Consider the following 15,403-nt stretch of genomic DNA (forward strand, 5'->3'; position numbering starts at 1 on the left):
AGAAGCCTCCGCAGTCATAGCCAAAAGCCTTTTGTAATCCAGGCAAATGCTTAGCAAATGGAGGAATCTGTCCACGCAGACTATCCCTTTTTCCGATAGCTCTTGAAAGGACGATCCACTATTTTGTTTTCGAACATCTCTCTTTGGGGTCTAGAAGAAAAAAAATTGAAAAATGGCAATAATTTTTGAACAAGCGGTTCGTTCTTAAGTACCTACAACACAACAACCTTAATCAGGTATAAGTGGACCTATCTAACGACGAATCTCGTCTCTGTGAATCCTGATCCTATTAACTAACAATTAGGGATCCTCAGTCATCTGCACGTCCTTCTGACTCCCCCGACACTATTGGTTTAGCGAGTGTCGCAGAGGGACCAATATATGTCCCTTTTTCGCAGCACTGAGTTTTTCGGTCTTACCTTCTCCTTTTTGATAACCTGATGAAGCACTGTAACGCTTTTTTTCCATTCGGGTAATCTGTTAAGTCTTAAAACTGTGTGATGCAACGATACAAATACGTAACGTGCTACACAACCACAGAATAACGTAGAGCGTGCAGCAGGCTATTCAGCTCGACTGACATCTGAGTACTGCTTATGACTAATGAGTACTACTTATGACTAATGAGTAATGATAAACCGCAATACAAAAGAAAACAGATTAAGTTTCGCATGTAAACATTCGCACGAAGACAGCAAATTCATTGCTGTAATATCGGCTTCACAAAACTTGTGGCTCATATCAGACGCTAACCGAAAGAAGCTCAACTGGCCAAATGAAAGTGAAAGCGTAAACCGTTTTAAAATGAATGAAACATAAGTATTTTTGTCCACGATATCGTCCTAATTCTGTAAAAGGCGAACACCATTTTGAAATGAAAAGAAGAAGATATGAAATAGAAAAACTATAGATGTCAATTAATTAAATTTTTATCCGGACGTAAATTGAAAGCTGAAACTAACCTAAATTCCGCCCGAACAGGCCTTGAAGGGCCAACGACACCGACCGACCGCTGTGTTATCCTCAGTCCACAGGCGTCACAGGATGCGTATGCGGAGGGGCATATGGTCAGCAGACCTCTCTCCTGGCCGTTGTCAGTCTTCGTGACAGGAGACGCTACTTCCTTATAAAGTAGCTCCTCAATTGGCCTCACAAACGTTGAGTGCACCCCGCTTGCCAATAGCGCTCGGCTGCCCGGACGGTCACTCATCCAAGGCCGACAGCCCTTAACGTCGGTGATTTGGCGGGAACCGGTGTTACCATTGCGGAAAGCTACCCGACTCAAAATTCGTTTTAAGACACTTGTCTCTTTCACTAATTAATCTGCATTAATACTTACATTATTTTAATATGAAAGTAATCAAAATATTTTAGAAGTTTCAAAACAAGCGCTTTAGCTAAGTCACTATGCGAAACCAGAACTTGGCCAGGGGCGAGGTTTTTAAGATCCGTAAATGAATACTTGAACGTATTACATAACATACATGTTCGATATGGCTAGAAATAAACTTCTTTCATAATTATACCATTTTACTTACTTTGATTTTTAAAAAACTCTTATACTTCGACTAAAATCTGATATCAGTTACGGAAATTAAAATTCGACCAAAAACATTACAATACTTGCGTATATGTAAAAATAATATTTATTGCTCTGCGGTGTCTGATGGATTGGTCGTGACATTTATGTATAGCTGTAGTATTTTGCATTAATTTAATAGCTAGTTAAATATCCCGCGGATTCAGACTGGTACTGCAGCGCTCACGCCTTTTATTCAGAATCATACGTGCAGATTTTGAAACTTGCGTTCCATTTCTATTTACACAGAAGAGCCACAGAAACTCGTACACCTGTCTAATATCGTGTAGGCCTCCCGTGAGCACGCAGAAGTGCCACAACACGACGTTGTATGGACTCGCCTAACGTCTGAAGTAGTGCTGAAGGGAAATGACACCATGAATCCTTCAGGGCTGTCCATAAATCCATAAGCGTACGAGGGGGTGGAGATCTCTTCTAAACAGCACGTTGCAAGCCATTCCACATATGCTCATTAATATTCATGTCTGGGGAATTTATGTAGCCAGTGGAAGTGTTTACACTCATAAGAGTGTACCTGGAGCCACACTGTGGCAATTCTACACGTATAGGGTGTCGCATTGTCCTGCTGGAATTGCCCAAGTCCTTCGGAAAGCACAATGGACATGAATGGATTCAGGTGATCAGATAGGACCCTTACGTACGTGTCACCTGTCAGAGTTGTATCTAGACGTATCAGTGGTTCCCGTATCACTCCAACTGCACACGCCCCACACATTTACAGAGCCTCCACCGGCTTGAACAGTCCCCTGCTGACATGAAGTGTCCATGAATTCATGAGGTTGTCTCCATACTGGTAAGCGTCCATCCGCTCTACTGAATTTGAAAAGAGACTCCTCCGACCAGGCAACACGTTTCCAGTCGTCAACAGTCCAATTTCAGTGTTGACGGGTCCAGTAGAGGCGTAAAGCTTTGTGTTGTGCAGCCAGTCGTCAAGGGTATACGAGTCGGCCTTCGGCTCCGAAAGCCCATATCGATGATGTTTCGTCGAATGGTTCACACCCTGACACTTGTTGATGGCGCAGCACTGAAATCTGTAGCAATTTGCGGAAGGGTTGCACTTCTGTCATGCTGTAAGATTGTTGTCAGTCGTCGTTGATCCCGTTCTTTCAGGATCCTTTTTCCGGCTACTGCGATGTAGGAGATTTGATGTTTTACCGGATTCGTGATATTCATGGTACAGTCGTGAAATGATTGTACGGGAAAATCCCCACTTATTCGCTCCTTCGGAGATTCTGTGTCCCATCGCCGATTATAGCACCACATTTAAACTCACTTAAATCTTGAAAATATGCCTTCATAGCAGCAGTAACCGATGTAACAACTGTGCCAGACACTTGTTGTCGTATATAGGCGTTGTCGACCGCAGCTACATATTGTGCCTGTTTACGTATCTCTGTGTTTGAATAAGCGTACCTATACCAGTTTGTTTGGCGCTTCAGCGTAGTAGGCACGCCCCAGCCCAGGGCACTTGCACCCGGCTTAGCCACCACTAACGCCGGCCCTGCACTAAAACTTTACATTCAGAAATCACTGAGTAAGACACATGGGCAGCTGAACTGTTGGAAATCTCCCTCGAACACTGGCTCTCAGGATTTAGTCAATAATGTTTCGCAAGAAAAAGTCATCTTTTTTTCATTATAATGTCAAGACAGGAATCTAGTGGTTAGTTTCGGCTGTTGACATCACCAGATCAATCTTTACGTACGTTTCTTCGAACACTTTGAATCGTTTAAATTTACTATGGTATACGAGGGTGTTCCTATGATTAAAATCCGATTGGTCGCGAAATGGAAACCAGAAATGCTTTGTTTGCAACAGTTAGGCACACTGAACACCGTTAGCTGCTTACAGGCGTTGACATACGTCAACGGGGACAGATGAAAATGTGTGCTCCGACCGGGACTCGAACCCGTGATCTTCTGCTTACATGGCAGACGCTCTATCCATCTGAGCCACCGAGGACACTTTGAATCGTTTAAATTTACTATGGTATACGAGGGTGTTCCTATGAATAAAATCCGATTGGTCGCGAAATGGAAACCAGAAATGCTTTGTTTGCAACAGTTAGGCACACTGAACACCGTTAGCTGCTTACAGGCGTTGACATACGTCAACGGGGACAGATGAAAATGTGTGCTCCGACCGGGACTCGAACCCGTGATCTTCTGCTTACATGGCAGACGCTCTATCCATCTGAGCCACCGAGGACACAGAGGATAGCGCGACTGCAGGGATTTATCTCTGGCACGCCTCCCGTGAAACCCACATTCTCAACGTATTGTCCCGCACTACATTCGTGGTGCCCCCGCCCATTATACTCGCCGGTCGCGGTGGTCTAGCGGTTCTAGGCGCTCAGTCCGAAGCCGCGTGACTGCTACGGTCGCAGATTCGAATCCTGCCTCGGGCATGGACGTGTGTGATGTCCTTAGGTTAGTTAGGTTTAAGTAGTTCTAGTGCTCAGAGCCATTTGAACCATTTTTTAGCAATTATACTCATTACTCGCGGCAGGTTGCCGATTCCCGTAAGAGTTCGGGGGCTGTTTGTGCATTCGCACTGAAGAAGAAGACGGTCAAGTGGCCGGTGAGCTTTAACTATTATATACTAAGATGGTATCTGCTCTTTCGGACATGTCCGAAAGAACAGATACCATCGGTGACCATGCCCGAACTCTTACGGGAATCGGCAACGCGCCGCGAGTAATGAGTATAATGAGCGTGGGCACTACGAATGTAATGCTGGACAATACGTTAAGAATGTGGGTTTCACGGGAGGCGTGCCAGAGATAAATCCCTGCAGTCGCGCTATCCTCTGTGTCCTCGGTGGCTCAGATGGATAGAGCGTCTGCCATGTAAGCAGGAGATCCCGGGTTCGAGTCCCGGGCGGGGCACACATTTTCATCTGTCCCCGTTGACGTATGTCAACGCCTGGAAGCAGCTAACGGTGTTCATTTCATTGTAATTTCATTCAAACGAGCTGCATGGTCACCGATGGTATCTGTTCTTTCGGAAATGTGCGAAAGAGCAAATGCCATCTTAGTATATAATAGTAGGTACACTTTCCAGAAACCTCTCGGCATAGTCGCCACTCCAGTTTACACATTCGTCATAGCGTTCTACCAGAGTTCCAATACCCTCGGCATACCAAGCGAGATGGCGCAATGGTAAGCACACTGGACTCGCACTCGGGAGGAGGACGGTTCAAAGCCGCTTCCGGCCATCCTGATGTAGGTTTTCTATGATTTCCGTAAATCGCTTCCGACAAATTCCGGGATGGTGCCTTTGAAATGGTACAGCCTACTTCCTTTCCCATCCTTCCCTAATGTAACGGGATCAATGATCTCGCTGTTTCGTCAACTCCCCCGAATCAACCAACCAATCCTCGGCATAAAAGGCTGCGGCTTGTGCTTTCTTCCGATTCTCTACGCTGACCTGCATCTCGCTGACTGGGCATTCTTCATAGCCAGCGGTTCATGTGATGAAAGAGGAAAATCAGAGGGAGCCACGTCCCGAATGTATGGTGGGTGATAAAACGGTTCCCATTGGAAAGGCTGCATGAGCATTTTTATTGCCGCTGCAGAGTGCGGCCAAGAATTGTCACGAGGCAGTAAGTGCATGCCATTTACTCGTATGTTATGTGGGCTGCATGAAATAGGTGAAATGACTCAGCAGGCACTCGTAGTTGGTGGGGGATAATTCTTTCTAGGCATCCTTACGTCCTCGCTGTGGGCTCAGAACTGAAAAGAGCGAGATAAAGCGTTCTATGGACGTACTAGAGACACTGTCGAACACAACTGTGCAAAGCGTCATCGAATTTTCACCGTGGTTTCCAATTAGCGACCGATCGGACCTTAATAAACGAATATCCTTAGTACTTCGGTCGCAACGCACTATGCCCGCAAATAGAGCTTTAATAAGATGATAATTTAATTACACATATTCGCTAACACACAGAACATAATCCGCGATTTATAGACAGATAGCGCGCTGAACTTCCCTCCCTTATGTTATCTTATGATCGTGGCTGCCTCAAGGATACTAATCCCACTATAGGTGGAAGAGCCTACATGGGATATGGAAGGGATAGAAAGGAAATACTGGCAAGCTGAAGGTAAAATAGGAACTAATCTGATGAAAATGTAAAACGTTTATAGCCTTAATCAGATTAGAGAACTATGTTTTAGTTTTCTTTATTTGAAAGTTCTTGCCCCTAGACTATCGCAAAAGTGAAACCAGTTTTTTTGGTTAGTAAAAGTACAAAAATAAATTGCTACCTGCTTAATAAGAACAAACGAAACTTCACAATAGCAGGTTATTACCTGCAGAATAAATGATTGTTCTATTGTCTGCCGTAGTCTGCCTCCGTAGCTGAATGGACAGCATAGATGGCTACTTCTCAAAGGACCTGACCTCGATTCCAGGATCTGTCAAGGATTTTTACTTGTATCGGGGGATGGTACGAAGTGCAATCGACCTCGTGAGGTCAAATGAGGGGCTGCATCATAGAGCAGTAGCAGCTCCGGGATCTGGAAAGTCGGCAAAACGGCCGGAAGTGCGGTGTGCTGACCACATCCGCAAGACGGAAGTAGAAGTAAAGTAGAGAACGACACAGCGGCCGGTAGACATCCCTTAGCCTTAACAGCCTGGAAGAGGAACTGTTTTAAAAGATTGTCTGACGTGATCACCTTCGTCTGCCGGTCTTAAACGGTTCGCCACAGAGTTCTCAGGCCGTAGCAAATTAATCAGCCTCTTGGGGTGGAAATTTGCAAATTGCCGGGAATTTAATGGAGATATAACTCAGTCCCTACCATGGAACGCAACCTACATCATTACAGGTTTCAGGAGACCCCAGTTAATAAGGAGACTGGGAAAACTGGACAGGGTAAACAACTATAATTAAAACAGATTAATGTTTAATGTGATGTATCATACGAGCTCTCTCCCAGAATTTGCAATCATACAGGCGAGACCAGGTTTCACTGGAAAGGTAAGCTACAGACATACAGACCCAGTAATCAATGAACGCAGAAGTCAGCATATAAAATTATCCAAAGACCTTAAACAAACCAATGATTTTAAAGTGCTGTATAGTACTGAATTCTTGTGAGGAGATGCTTAACACATTACAGAGAGAGCTGAACCCATGAGGCAGCGGCTAAGGCAACAAAACGGGGTGGTTTCGATGATGGCTTACCACAGGGGGGACGCTGTCGTCTCACTGCAAACAGCAGAGTGTAGCTACATTATCCGTTTCCAAACGGTGATGCCTATGATCGACCGATATTTCTATCTCAGATTTCTGTCTCTTACTCAAAACAATAAACAGACGAACTTTCACCTGACTCGAAGTGGTAAATGCGGAGAGAATATCGCGGGCTCGTGGGAGTCGTCTAGCTGCAATTGTTGGTCCCAAAAGCAGCTGACAAACTGAGGATGGAGCGGCTGCACTTTGAATTCTTATGAGTAGTACTCCACGCGCAAACTAAGTTGACACTCGGCACGGCGGCTGATGGGAGCGACTTTGAATGGTAAATATCTTTACGGTCGCTCCCATCAGCCATCGCGCCGAGTGTCAACTTAGTTTCCTTGTATAGTGCCATCTTTAGTGGGGGAGGGGAGATGTGGCAATAGTCACGGTTTACTGGCCGGGATTTGCAGCACATACAACTATACAACATCTTTCGTACACAGAGGCTTCTCATTCTTTCTTAACTGCAACAGTGTTTCTAGCTCTGTGACTCCTCCACGAAGAGGAAGAGTCGTTTGGATTTCTTACTGAATTTAACAGTCGTTGCCTTCTTAAGCAAATAGTCAAATCAATTAAGAATGATAGCATCCAAATTTAGACTTCCCCTCACTGTTCCTCACTATTTCAGGAATATGTTACGGTCTCCGCCGTCTGAGCTTTAATCATTGGCAAATTTGCATTTGATGTTTGGAGGACTTGAAGTAAACTTAGTAACGCAGTAACAAGTTCTACAATGATTACAAATGTGTCCGTAAACTTTAATGATATGTATTGATTTTTAATTATCTAGGGTTTTTTCGTCTGTTTGTGACCTCTCGCGAAGAAACATTTGTGCGTTCCGATGCGTGACTAGCATTGCTAAGGTTGTGGCGTTATAAGACGCATTACAGCACTACCATACAAACTCTGCATTGCCAGGGTATTCATTTTGCCGGTTGTTAATCAGAAATGAAAACAAAAAAATGAATTTTTTTGTACTGAAGACTTGAAAAAATTTCATTCAAACGTGTTTATGGAAACACCTTTGAAATTATGAAACAGTTGCGGAAAGAAATATGCATAATGTACAAATGTGTTAGCAAAGTGTCCAAATTAAGATACATGACCCCAGGCAGTGTGTGTACGCTGAGTGAAGCGATATTGTAAACGTCACTAAGGTAAGGCCTCCCTAATTCTATAGATGGCTGGTGTTTTCGCCTACAGCTGTTCGCGCTTTGCAGTTCTAAGCTGTCAAAAGCACTACAAAGAGTCAGTGATTTTCTTAATTTGACTCGACTGTACGAGGACCTTAGGAGTAAAGAATAAATACACTCCTGGAAATGGAAAAAAGAACACATTGACACCGGTGTGTCAGACCCACCATACTTGCTCCGGACACTGCGAGAGGGCTGTACAAGCAATGATCACACGCACGGCACAGCGGACACACCAGGAACCGCGGTGTTGGCCGTCGAATGGCGCTAGCTGCGCAGCATTTGTGCACCACCGCCGTCAGTGTCAGCCAGTTTGCCGTGGCATACGGAGCTCCATCGCAGTCTTTAACACTGGTAGCATGCCGCGACAGCGTGGACGTGAACCGTATGTGCAGTTGACGGACTTTGAGCGAGGGCGTATAGTGGGCATGCGGAAGGCCGGGTGGACGTACCGCCGAATTGCTCAACACGTGGGGCGTGAGGTCTCCACAGTACATCGATGTTGTCGCCAGTGGTCGGCGGAAGGTGCACGTGCCCGTCGACCTGGGACCGGACCGCAGCGACGCACGGATGCACGCCAAGACCGTAGGATCCTACGCAGTGCCGTAGGGGACCGCACCGCCACTTCCCAGCAAATTAGGGACACTGTTGCTCCTGGGGTATCGGCGAGGACCATTCGCAACCGTCTCCATGAAGCTGGGCTACGATCCCGCACACCGTTAGGCCGTCTTCCGCTCACGCCCCAACATCGTGCAGCCCGCCTCCAGTGGTGTCGCGACAGGCGTGAATGGAGGGACGAATGGAGACGTGTCGTCTTCAGCGATGAGAATCGCTTCTGCCTTGGTGCCAATGATGGTGGTATGCGTGTTTGGCGCCGTGCAGGTGAGCGCCACAATCAGGACTGCATACGACCGAGGCACACAGGGCCAACACCCGGCATCATGGTGTGGGGAGCGATCTTCTACACTGGCCGTACACCACTGGTGATCGTCGAGGGGACACTGAATAGTGCACGGTACATCCAAACCGTCATCGAACCCATCGTTCTACCATTCCTAGACCGGCAAGGGAACTTGCTGTTCCAACAGGACAATGCACGTCCGCATGTATCCCGTGCCACCCAACGTGCTCTAGAAGGTGTAAGTCAACTACCCTGGCCAGCAAAATCTCCGGATCTGTCCCCCATTGAGCATGTTTGGGACTGGATGAAGCGTCGTCTCACGCGGTCTGCACGTCCAGCACGAACGCTGGTCCAACTGAGGCGCCAGGTGGAAATGGCATGGCAAGCCGTTCCACAGGACTACATCCAGCATCTCTACGATCGTCTCCATGGGAGAATAGCAGCCTGCATTGCTGCGAAAGGTGGATATACACTGTACTAGTGCCGACATTGTGCATGCTCTGTTGCCTGTGTCTATGTGCCTGTGGTTCTGTCAGTGTGATCATGTGATGTATCTGACCCCAGGAATGTGTCAATAAAGTTTCCCCTTCCTGGGACAATGAATTCACGGTGTTCTTATTTCAATTTCCAGGAGTGTACATTAATACTGCATGCAATTTTTGACGCATCTCGGTGTTTATAACGTCGCATCTCTTTAATTATGTGTCGTACAGTGATGTATTGGAGTAGGTATATTCAGCGGCATATGTGGATATTTGCCTGCAAAATGTGTTGGAAACAGAACTAGTAGAAAAGAAGTAATAAATTTAAACATCAAACATGATGCGGCAGTTTATACGTCATATCTCCTGATCTATGTGTCATACAATGATATAATTTTGCAGGTATGTTCAGCGGCATATGTGGACAGTGTCCGTGAATCGTGATGAAAATAGAATTAGTAGTAAAGAAGCAATAAATTTGAACGTCATGGACAATGCGAAAGTTTTTCACACCTCGGTGCGTTTATGACGTAATATCTCCTGACGTATGTTAGTTACGTGGTTCTTAACCCAACAACGGTTGTTGCCTAAGAATAAATCCCAAATGGCTCTGAGCACTATGCGACTTAACTTCTGAGGTCATCAGTCGCCTAGAACTTGGAACTAATTAAACCTAACTAACCTAAGGACATCACACACATCCATGCACGAGGCAGGATTCGAACCTGCGACCGTAGCGGTCGCTCGGCTCCAGACTGTCGCGCCTAGAACCGCACGGCCACTCCGGCCGGCCAGTTTTCTTGGATTCACTGAAGTTACGTGCCTATTGCTGTAGCCATTTTAAGTGAAATTGTTAGTTGGGAGCTGTTTTAAAATGTGTCAAACTGAGTGTCAGCTGGTTATTAGGCACGAGCTGTCGTTGGGGTGTTACAGGATGGGCGCTGCGCTGCTACTACTGCAACTCCAAGGGAAACGCCAGCTGCGGGGACCCGTTCTCCCCTGAGCTGGCCAATCTCGTCAACTGCTCTCGCCCTGAGCAGCTCTGCGGCAAGATCACACACGTCGGTGAGTGGACGTGCCAGCTCTTCAGATTACACGTATCTTTAAGCCAAAATGCAATGTTAGAGTTAGTTTAGGGGTGTTGCTCTACCTTCTCCATGTGCTCCTTCGTTGATGTCACGATTGTTGAAAACTAATTTTAAGCAATTCCGTTAATGATAGACTCATATGATCACATTAGCCATCCAGGAATACGATGGAAACAGCGCCTCTTGGTCACCGAGAATGTTGAAATAAACATCCTGCCCAACGTACGCAGTAATTTGAATGACCGGACGCAAGTCATATTAAGGAAAACACATTCAAAAACATCAGGCAACCACCTCGGGCCTGGACTACACCCTCTTCACACTGCAGTTCAAACGTCTAATTAGGGTGTAGGTGTAGGTGTAGTCAAGGCCTTTGCAGCAACTGAAAAGATGTAAGATCGCGGTTCTTCGGACTCACTGCGTGCCGCCAGTCTACTACTGTGCAGTTTGTTAGTTGCCGCAGTGAAGATGTGCAGCTTAATATGTTGCTGTGAGAAGTGGCCTTTTGCATTGTTCCCGACTCCCAAATGTTCCTTCCATGCGGTTCCCTTTTCTCGGAAACTGTTTGATATGGGCATGTATTCAAAGACAACAATTTCTGTCGCTTTTGAAACCGATTGTTATTGACGAGGAGCGATACTTGTCTCTATTCCCTATCGGTTAGAATTTTTGTACGATCACTGCTCTTACATGGCTGCGGGTGGTGCACCATTCCTTGTAAGCGAGCTGGTCAGTATATCGGGGAAACCTCTTTAAAGCTGCTGTCATACGCCCATCCATACACAATAGTGCCATCCTTTCACGCCTCCTTGTCGGCGCTGCTTCCATATAACCGACTCACACATAAACAACACGACCCTTCCATGAAATACGTCAGCAGCGTTGGGCCACGGGACAGTTTGGTGGAAATTCTACACGTCCTGCAGCGCTTCAAACCGACCAGTGTATTCTTAAAGGTTCCAGTGAGCGTTCATCTACGGAAGACTCATATTTTCAGGTGAAACAAATCTTATACGATCATTAATTGATGAATGGAAATGCAACGATCACTAGTAATTTTTCATGGCAGAGTACTCCCCCTCCTGCTCAGGAACACACTAGTTGCTACAAGAATTCCAATTTACTTACGAATGAACCCACGATTTTTCCTGCAATTGAAAATGACGAAGACAACTGAAACGCATCCTGTAGGAAATACATAGGCTAATACACAGCCTGATTGTCCAGTTTCACTTTTTCGGTCACAACTCATTTAATAACAGAAGTCTTACGTTTACAAGTTTTAGGAGATTGGTTTGTTTACATAGATATATTTGCTATTCATGATAAGTCAGTAGGTGTTCTTCTAAATTTCCTCACTTCGAAGTGTGCAGTGAATAGAAGTATGGGAAATGATCTGGCCAGCAGACCACAAGAAATCGTACGATATCCAGAGTTAACCGTCGGGGCTCGCTTCAGTGTCACAGCTTGGTAGTGGTGTGAAAGATTTCTACTGTACGTCACTGTGCTGTTTTCACTATGAAGCCGCTACTACCACTCTTGTGTGTTACTTAGGACTCTGATTCGGACTGTACTTTGGTTTACGATACTGGTTACCTATCATGTCACGGGTACGCATATGGATTCGGCTGCATACATTTCCAGAACTGTGTGCAGTGCTTAAACAGCGCAACTTTGCTACTACTATGGACTGAACTCTTCGGACGGAGCCTTGGTGTGACCACTACGGATCTCCACTACGACGCCATAGTCTTCACATTGAGAACTGTCATCTGAGATACGAAACTCCGTGATCTTGTCCTTCAAGTAAAAGGTGTTTTGGATACGCAAAACACATAAAAGACTACTTTAGTTGAGGATACTGAAAAATTCCGACTCTATTTAACAAAATTCAAATGAGCGCCGACGATGTAGAATGTGTGCATGACAAGTATGCCTCAAATAGGTAAACTGTTGTGTCCTACTCTTTATTTGTGGCTGAGGCAAATAGTTTTCATAGATGCAAGAGATGGTGGGGCAGGAGTTTAGTTCCCTAATCACACAGCGTCTCTTTATCACAAACTCGTTGTTGCAGCCCAGTAAATTCGTCTAATTTCATTCTTTATTAATTTCCCTTACTTTTGTGTTTGGTCTGATATTTGTCCGTATAAACCTATGACAATATCGTTTAGACAGAAAACTCATATAAGATTTACATTCAGCAGGACAGGTACTGGCAACCTGTTTCGCAAAGAATAGACTGACAATCAGAATTTCAGAAAATGAGACACTTTTATAATATTTTGTTTTAAGAGATGTTATTCCATCCTCATTATTTTAGTTTGGAATTGCGTTTTTATGCTATTACTGTTATATTTCTTTAGTACAAGTCCCTGATACTTCTCATTTCGTTTGTAAACGAGGATATATTTATCTTTTGTTAATTTATTTTTGATACTCATCCACTTAATATGTATTTGTAGTTTTATTAGAAAATACTGTGATAGAACATTTTCTCAAGTGTCTTCGGAGCTGTAAATTAGCGTGGCTTTCAATAAAGGATACCGGAAAGCAGACGGTACATCACTTGTTGATTTCCGTCTTGGGACTTTTGACTGACGTTTGTTCAACGATTTTCATGATGTTTCATCAGCAGTAGTTACTAGTATTGGTAAAGATTCATCCTCCATTGCTGGTGACGGAAATTATGTGACAATGCCAGCAACCAGTGCAGAAGAAATGTCAGAAAAATAATTTAAAAGCGTCCGCCGAAGATTCGGAGGTGATATGACGACAAGTGGTCACGAACGCCTCAGTAATATTGTGGTAGACTGTGTTTTCGTCTTCTCACCAATGGCGCTCAAGCGACATTAAATACATGGACACTTCTTTACAGCTTTTGAAACACCCCAGTTATTCTACGTTGCTGTGTAAAATTTTCAACTCTACCATCTCTGAATTTACATAGGTCACGTTAATTCACACCTTTCCGTGAGTTCGCCAATTACGTCTCATCACGAATTCCGAGCTACTTGATGTTTCCACATATATATTTTCTTCCAGCTTAGCGGTTCTTCCGTACTGTTCCACAGTGATCGATACTGTTCTACTATTTAAAAGATATTTCACTGCAGCTAAATGTATTGTAGGCTTCCTTGTCCTTAATTAAGGAGTCCTCACGAAATAAACACTTGTTTCATAGATTTTTGTATTTCACACAGTCAGGAGATGCTTGGAAGATATCAAGGACTGTGTTTTGAGACTGAGAACGCTGTAATTTTAAGTGGAGGATCAGGAAGCAGCCAGAAATTTCTGGGAAACGATTGATTCATTAGTTGTTCCTGTAATATGCTAGTACTACAGTTAGAGGATGTCCAGACCTACCAACTAATATTTTCAGTATAGTAGAGCCTTTGGTAGACAGTGACAAACTGGATGTATTGCATTGTTTTATACAAAGAATTGTGGCATGTTTGTTGGAAGTGAATGGAGAAAATATGGTGCTGGTTTATGAGGATAATTTCAGCACCAGTGAGGTGGTTTTGATAAAAGGGTTATTAGTAGCCAAGTTGGACTTTCTCAACACAAACAAATTTGAAAGGGATGAAGTGTGGGACCCTACTACATACAAAATGGCAGTACATCTGCATTATGTGAGAAAGTACTGCATTTGAAGCGAAAAGATAAAGTAGTTTTGGAGAAGCTTCTCACAAGGTTCAAATATTTGTTCAATCCTAGTGGACCATTGCCAGTGACATCAAAAACATGACACAGAATCATTATGTGGGACAAGTCAGCTGTACAGAATACTTCATCATTCAGAGTCAGTAATCGACGAATTTATCAATAAGCAGTGGAATGATATTATTGAAGAGAGTAATAATCGTTGGGGAGTAGTAGTTGTCATTTTACTCAAAACATCGTCAGATGGCACGAAAAAACGCGGGCCGTGTTGCAGTTACCGTTATTTAATTACTAGAACAGTTTTGGATGCTATACTACACTTAATATGACAGAAACAATAGCTTGTGTCAATGCAAGTGCATTTCCACAATGTATTTAAAACGTGGTTACCAGATGTTGGAAGTGGTACCGGATGGCTGGTGGAAGACTGCGTTTACCATTCTCTGGGGTCACTAAAAATATCAACAGATGTCACTTGTGCTTAACGACGTGCTGGCAACATTCAAAAAATTGGTACATAGAGTATCGAAAGTGTTGAAATTATATAAGTGTATGGTCAGCTTAGATAACATGATTTTTTTTCCAAAGACTGGAAGAGATTGTGCAATGGATATATGAAGTGTTTAACATTCAGCAGGTGATAGACGTTACGTTGATTATCAGGTAGTGTCTTTTTCCTAAAATGGATACGTGCACTGTTTGACCTTCTCCCACTATAGACTATAAAACGATTACAGTCAGATTTAGGATTATTGAATTATTATTGAAACTTTGTGAGGGATTTGTTAACATTCCCAGACCATTGACGCATTAAGGAGATGTGTAAAATTCCAGTAGGCAACTGACTGTCAACCCACAATCGAGAAGTAGAAGGTGACCCTAACAACTAGTTCTTTAATATTTCCAAATTACAAAGAATAATTTTTTCTGTCCTGTGGCATGAGAAACCAGACTATAAGATGCATTTAGACCAGATAGTAGATGAGAAAGAATTCCCAATAGCTTATGCATCCTGACAGTTAAGTTAGCTGACTGAAGTTACTGGCCCACAGGGAAGAAAATGTTGGGTGTAATATATGGTATCTCTTACTTTCATTCTTACATGTATTGCAGAAAATTCAGAGTTGTAAATGATCATGTGGCATTAAAATGCCTATTAGTGTTGAAGGATCCTTTGAGTTGGTTGACTTGACAGGCACTGAAATTAAGCAAATTCGATTTTGGGGTACTTT

The 15,403-nt window shown here is 44.1% G+C and overlaps 1 protein-coding gene and 1 non-coding gene across 2 annotated transcripts in view; both read left to right on the plus strand.

Moving 5' to 3' along the window:
• Nucleotides 1-15,403, plus strand: part of LOC124777080 — a 111,148-nt gene that overhangs the window by 29,393 nt on the left and 66,352 nt on the right. The window contains exon 2 of the mRNA XM_047252359.1: nucleotides 10,354-10,485. Within this exon, the coding sequence (XP_047108315.1) occupies nucleotides 10,354-10,485 (132 nt within the window). The remainder of the gene's footprint in view (nucleotides 1-10,353; nucleotides 10,486-15,403) is intronic.
• On the plus strand, nucleotides 4,414-4,487 carry Trnat-ugu. The gene has a single exon. It is a non-coding gene; the product is annotated as a tRNA-Thr (tRNA).

This window comes from Schistocerca piceifrons, chromosome 2 (assembly GCF_021461385.2).
Source record: "Schistocerca piceifrons isolate TAMUIC-IGC-003096 chromosome 2, iqSchPice1.1, whole genome shotgun sequence".
Lineage (NCBI taxonomy): Eukaryota > Metazoa > Arthropoda > Insecta > Orthoptera > Acrididae > Schistocerca > Schistocerca piceifrons.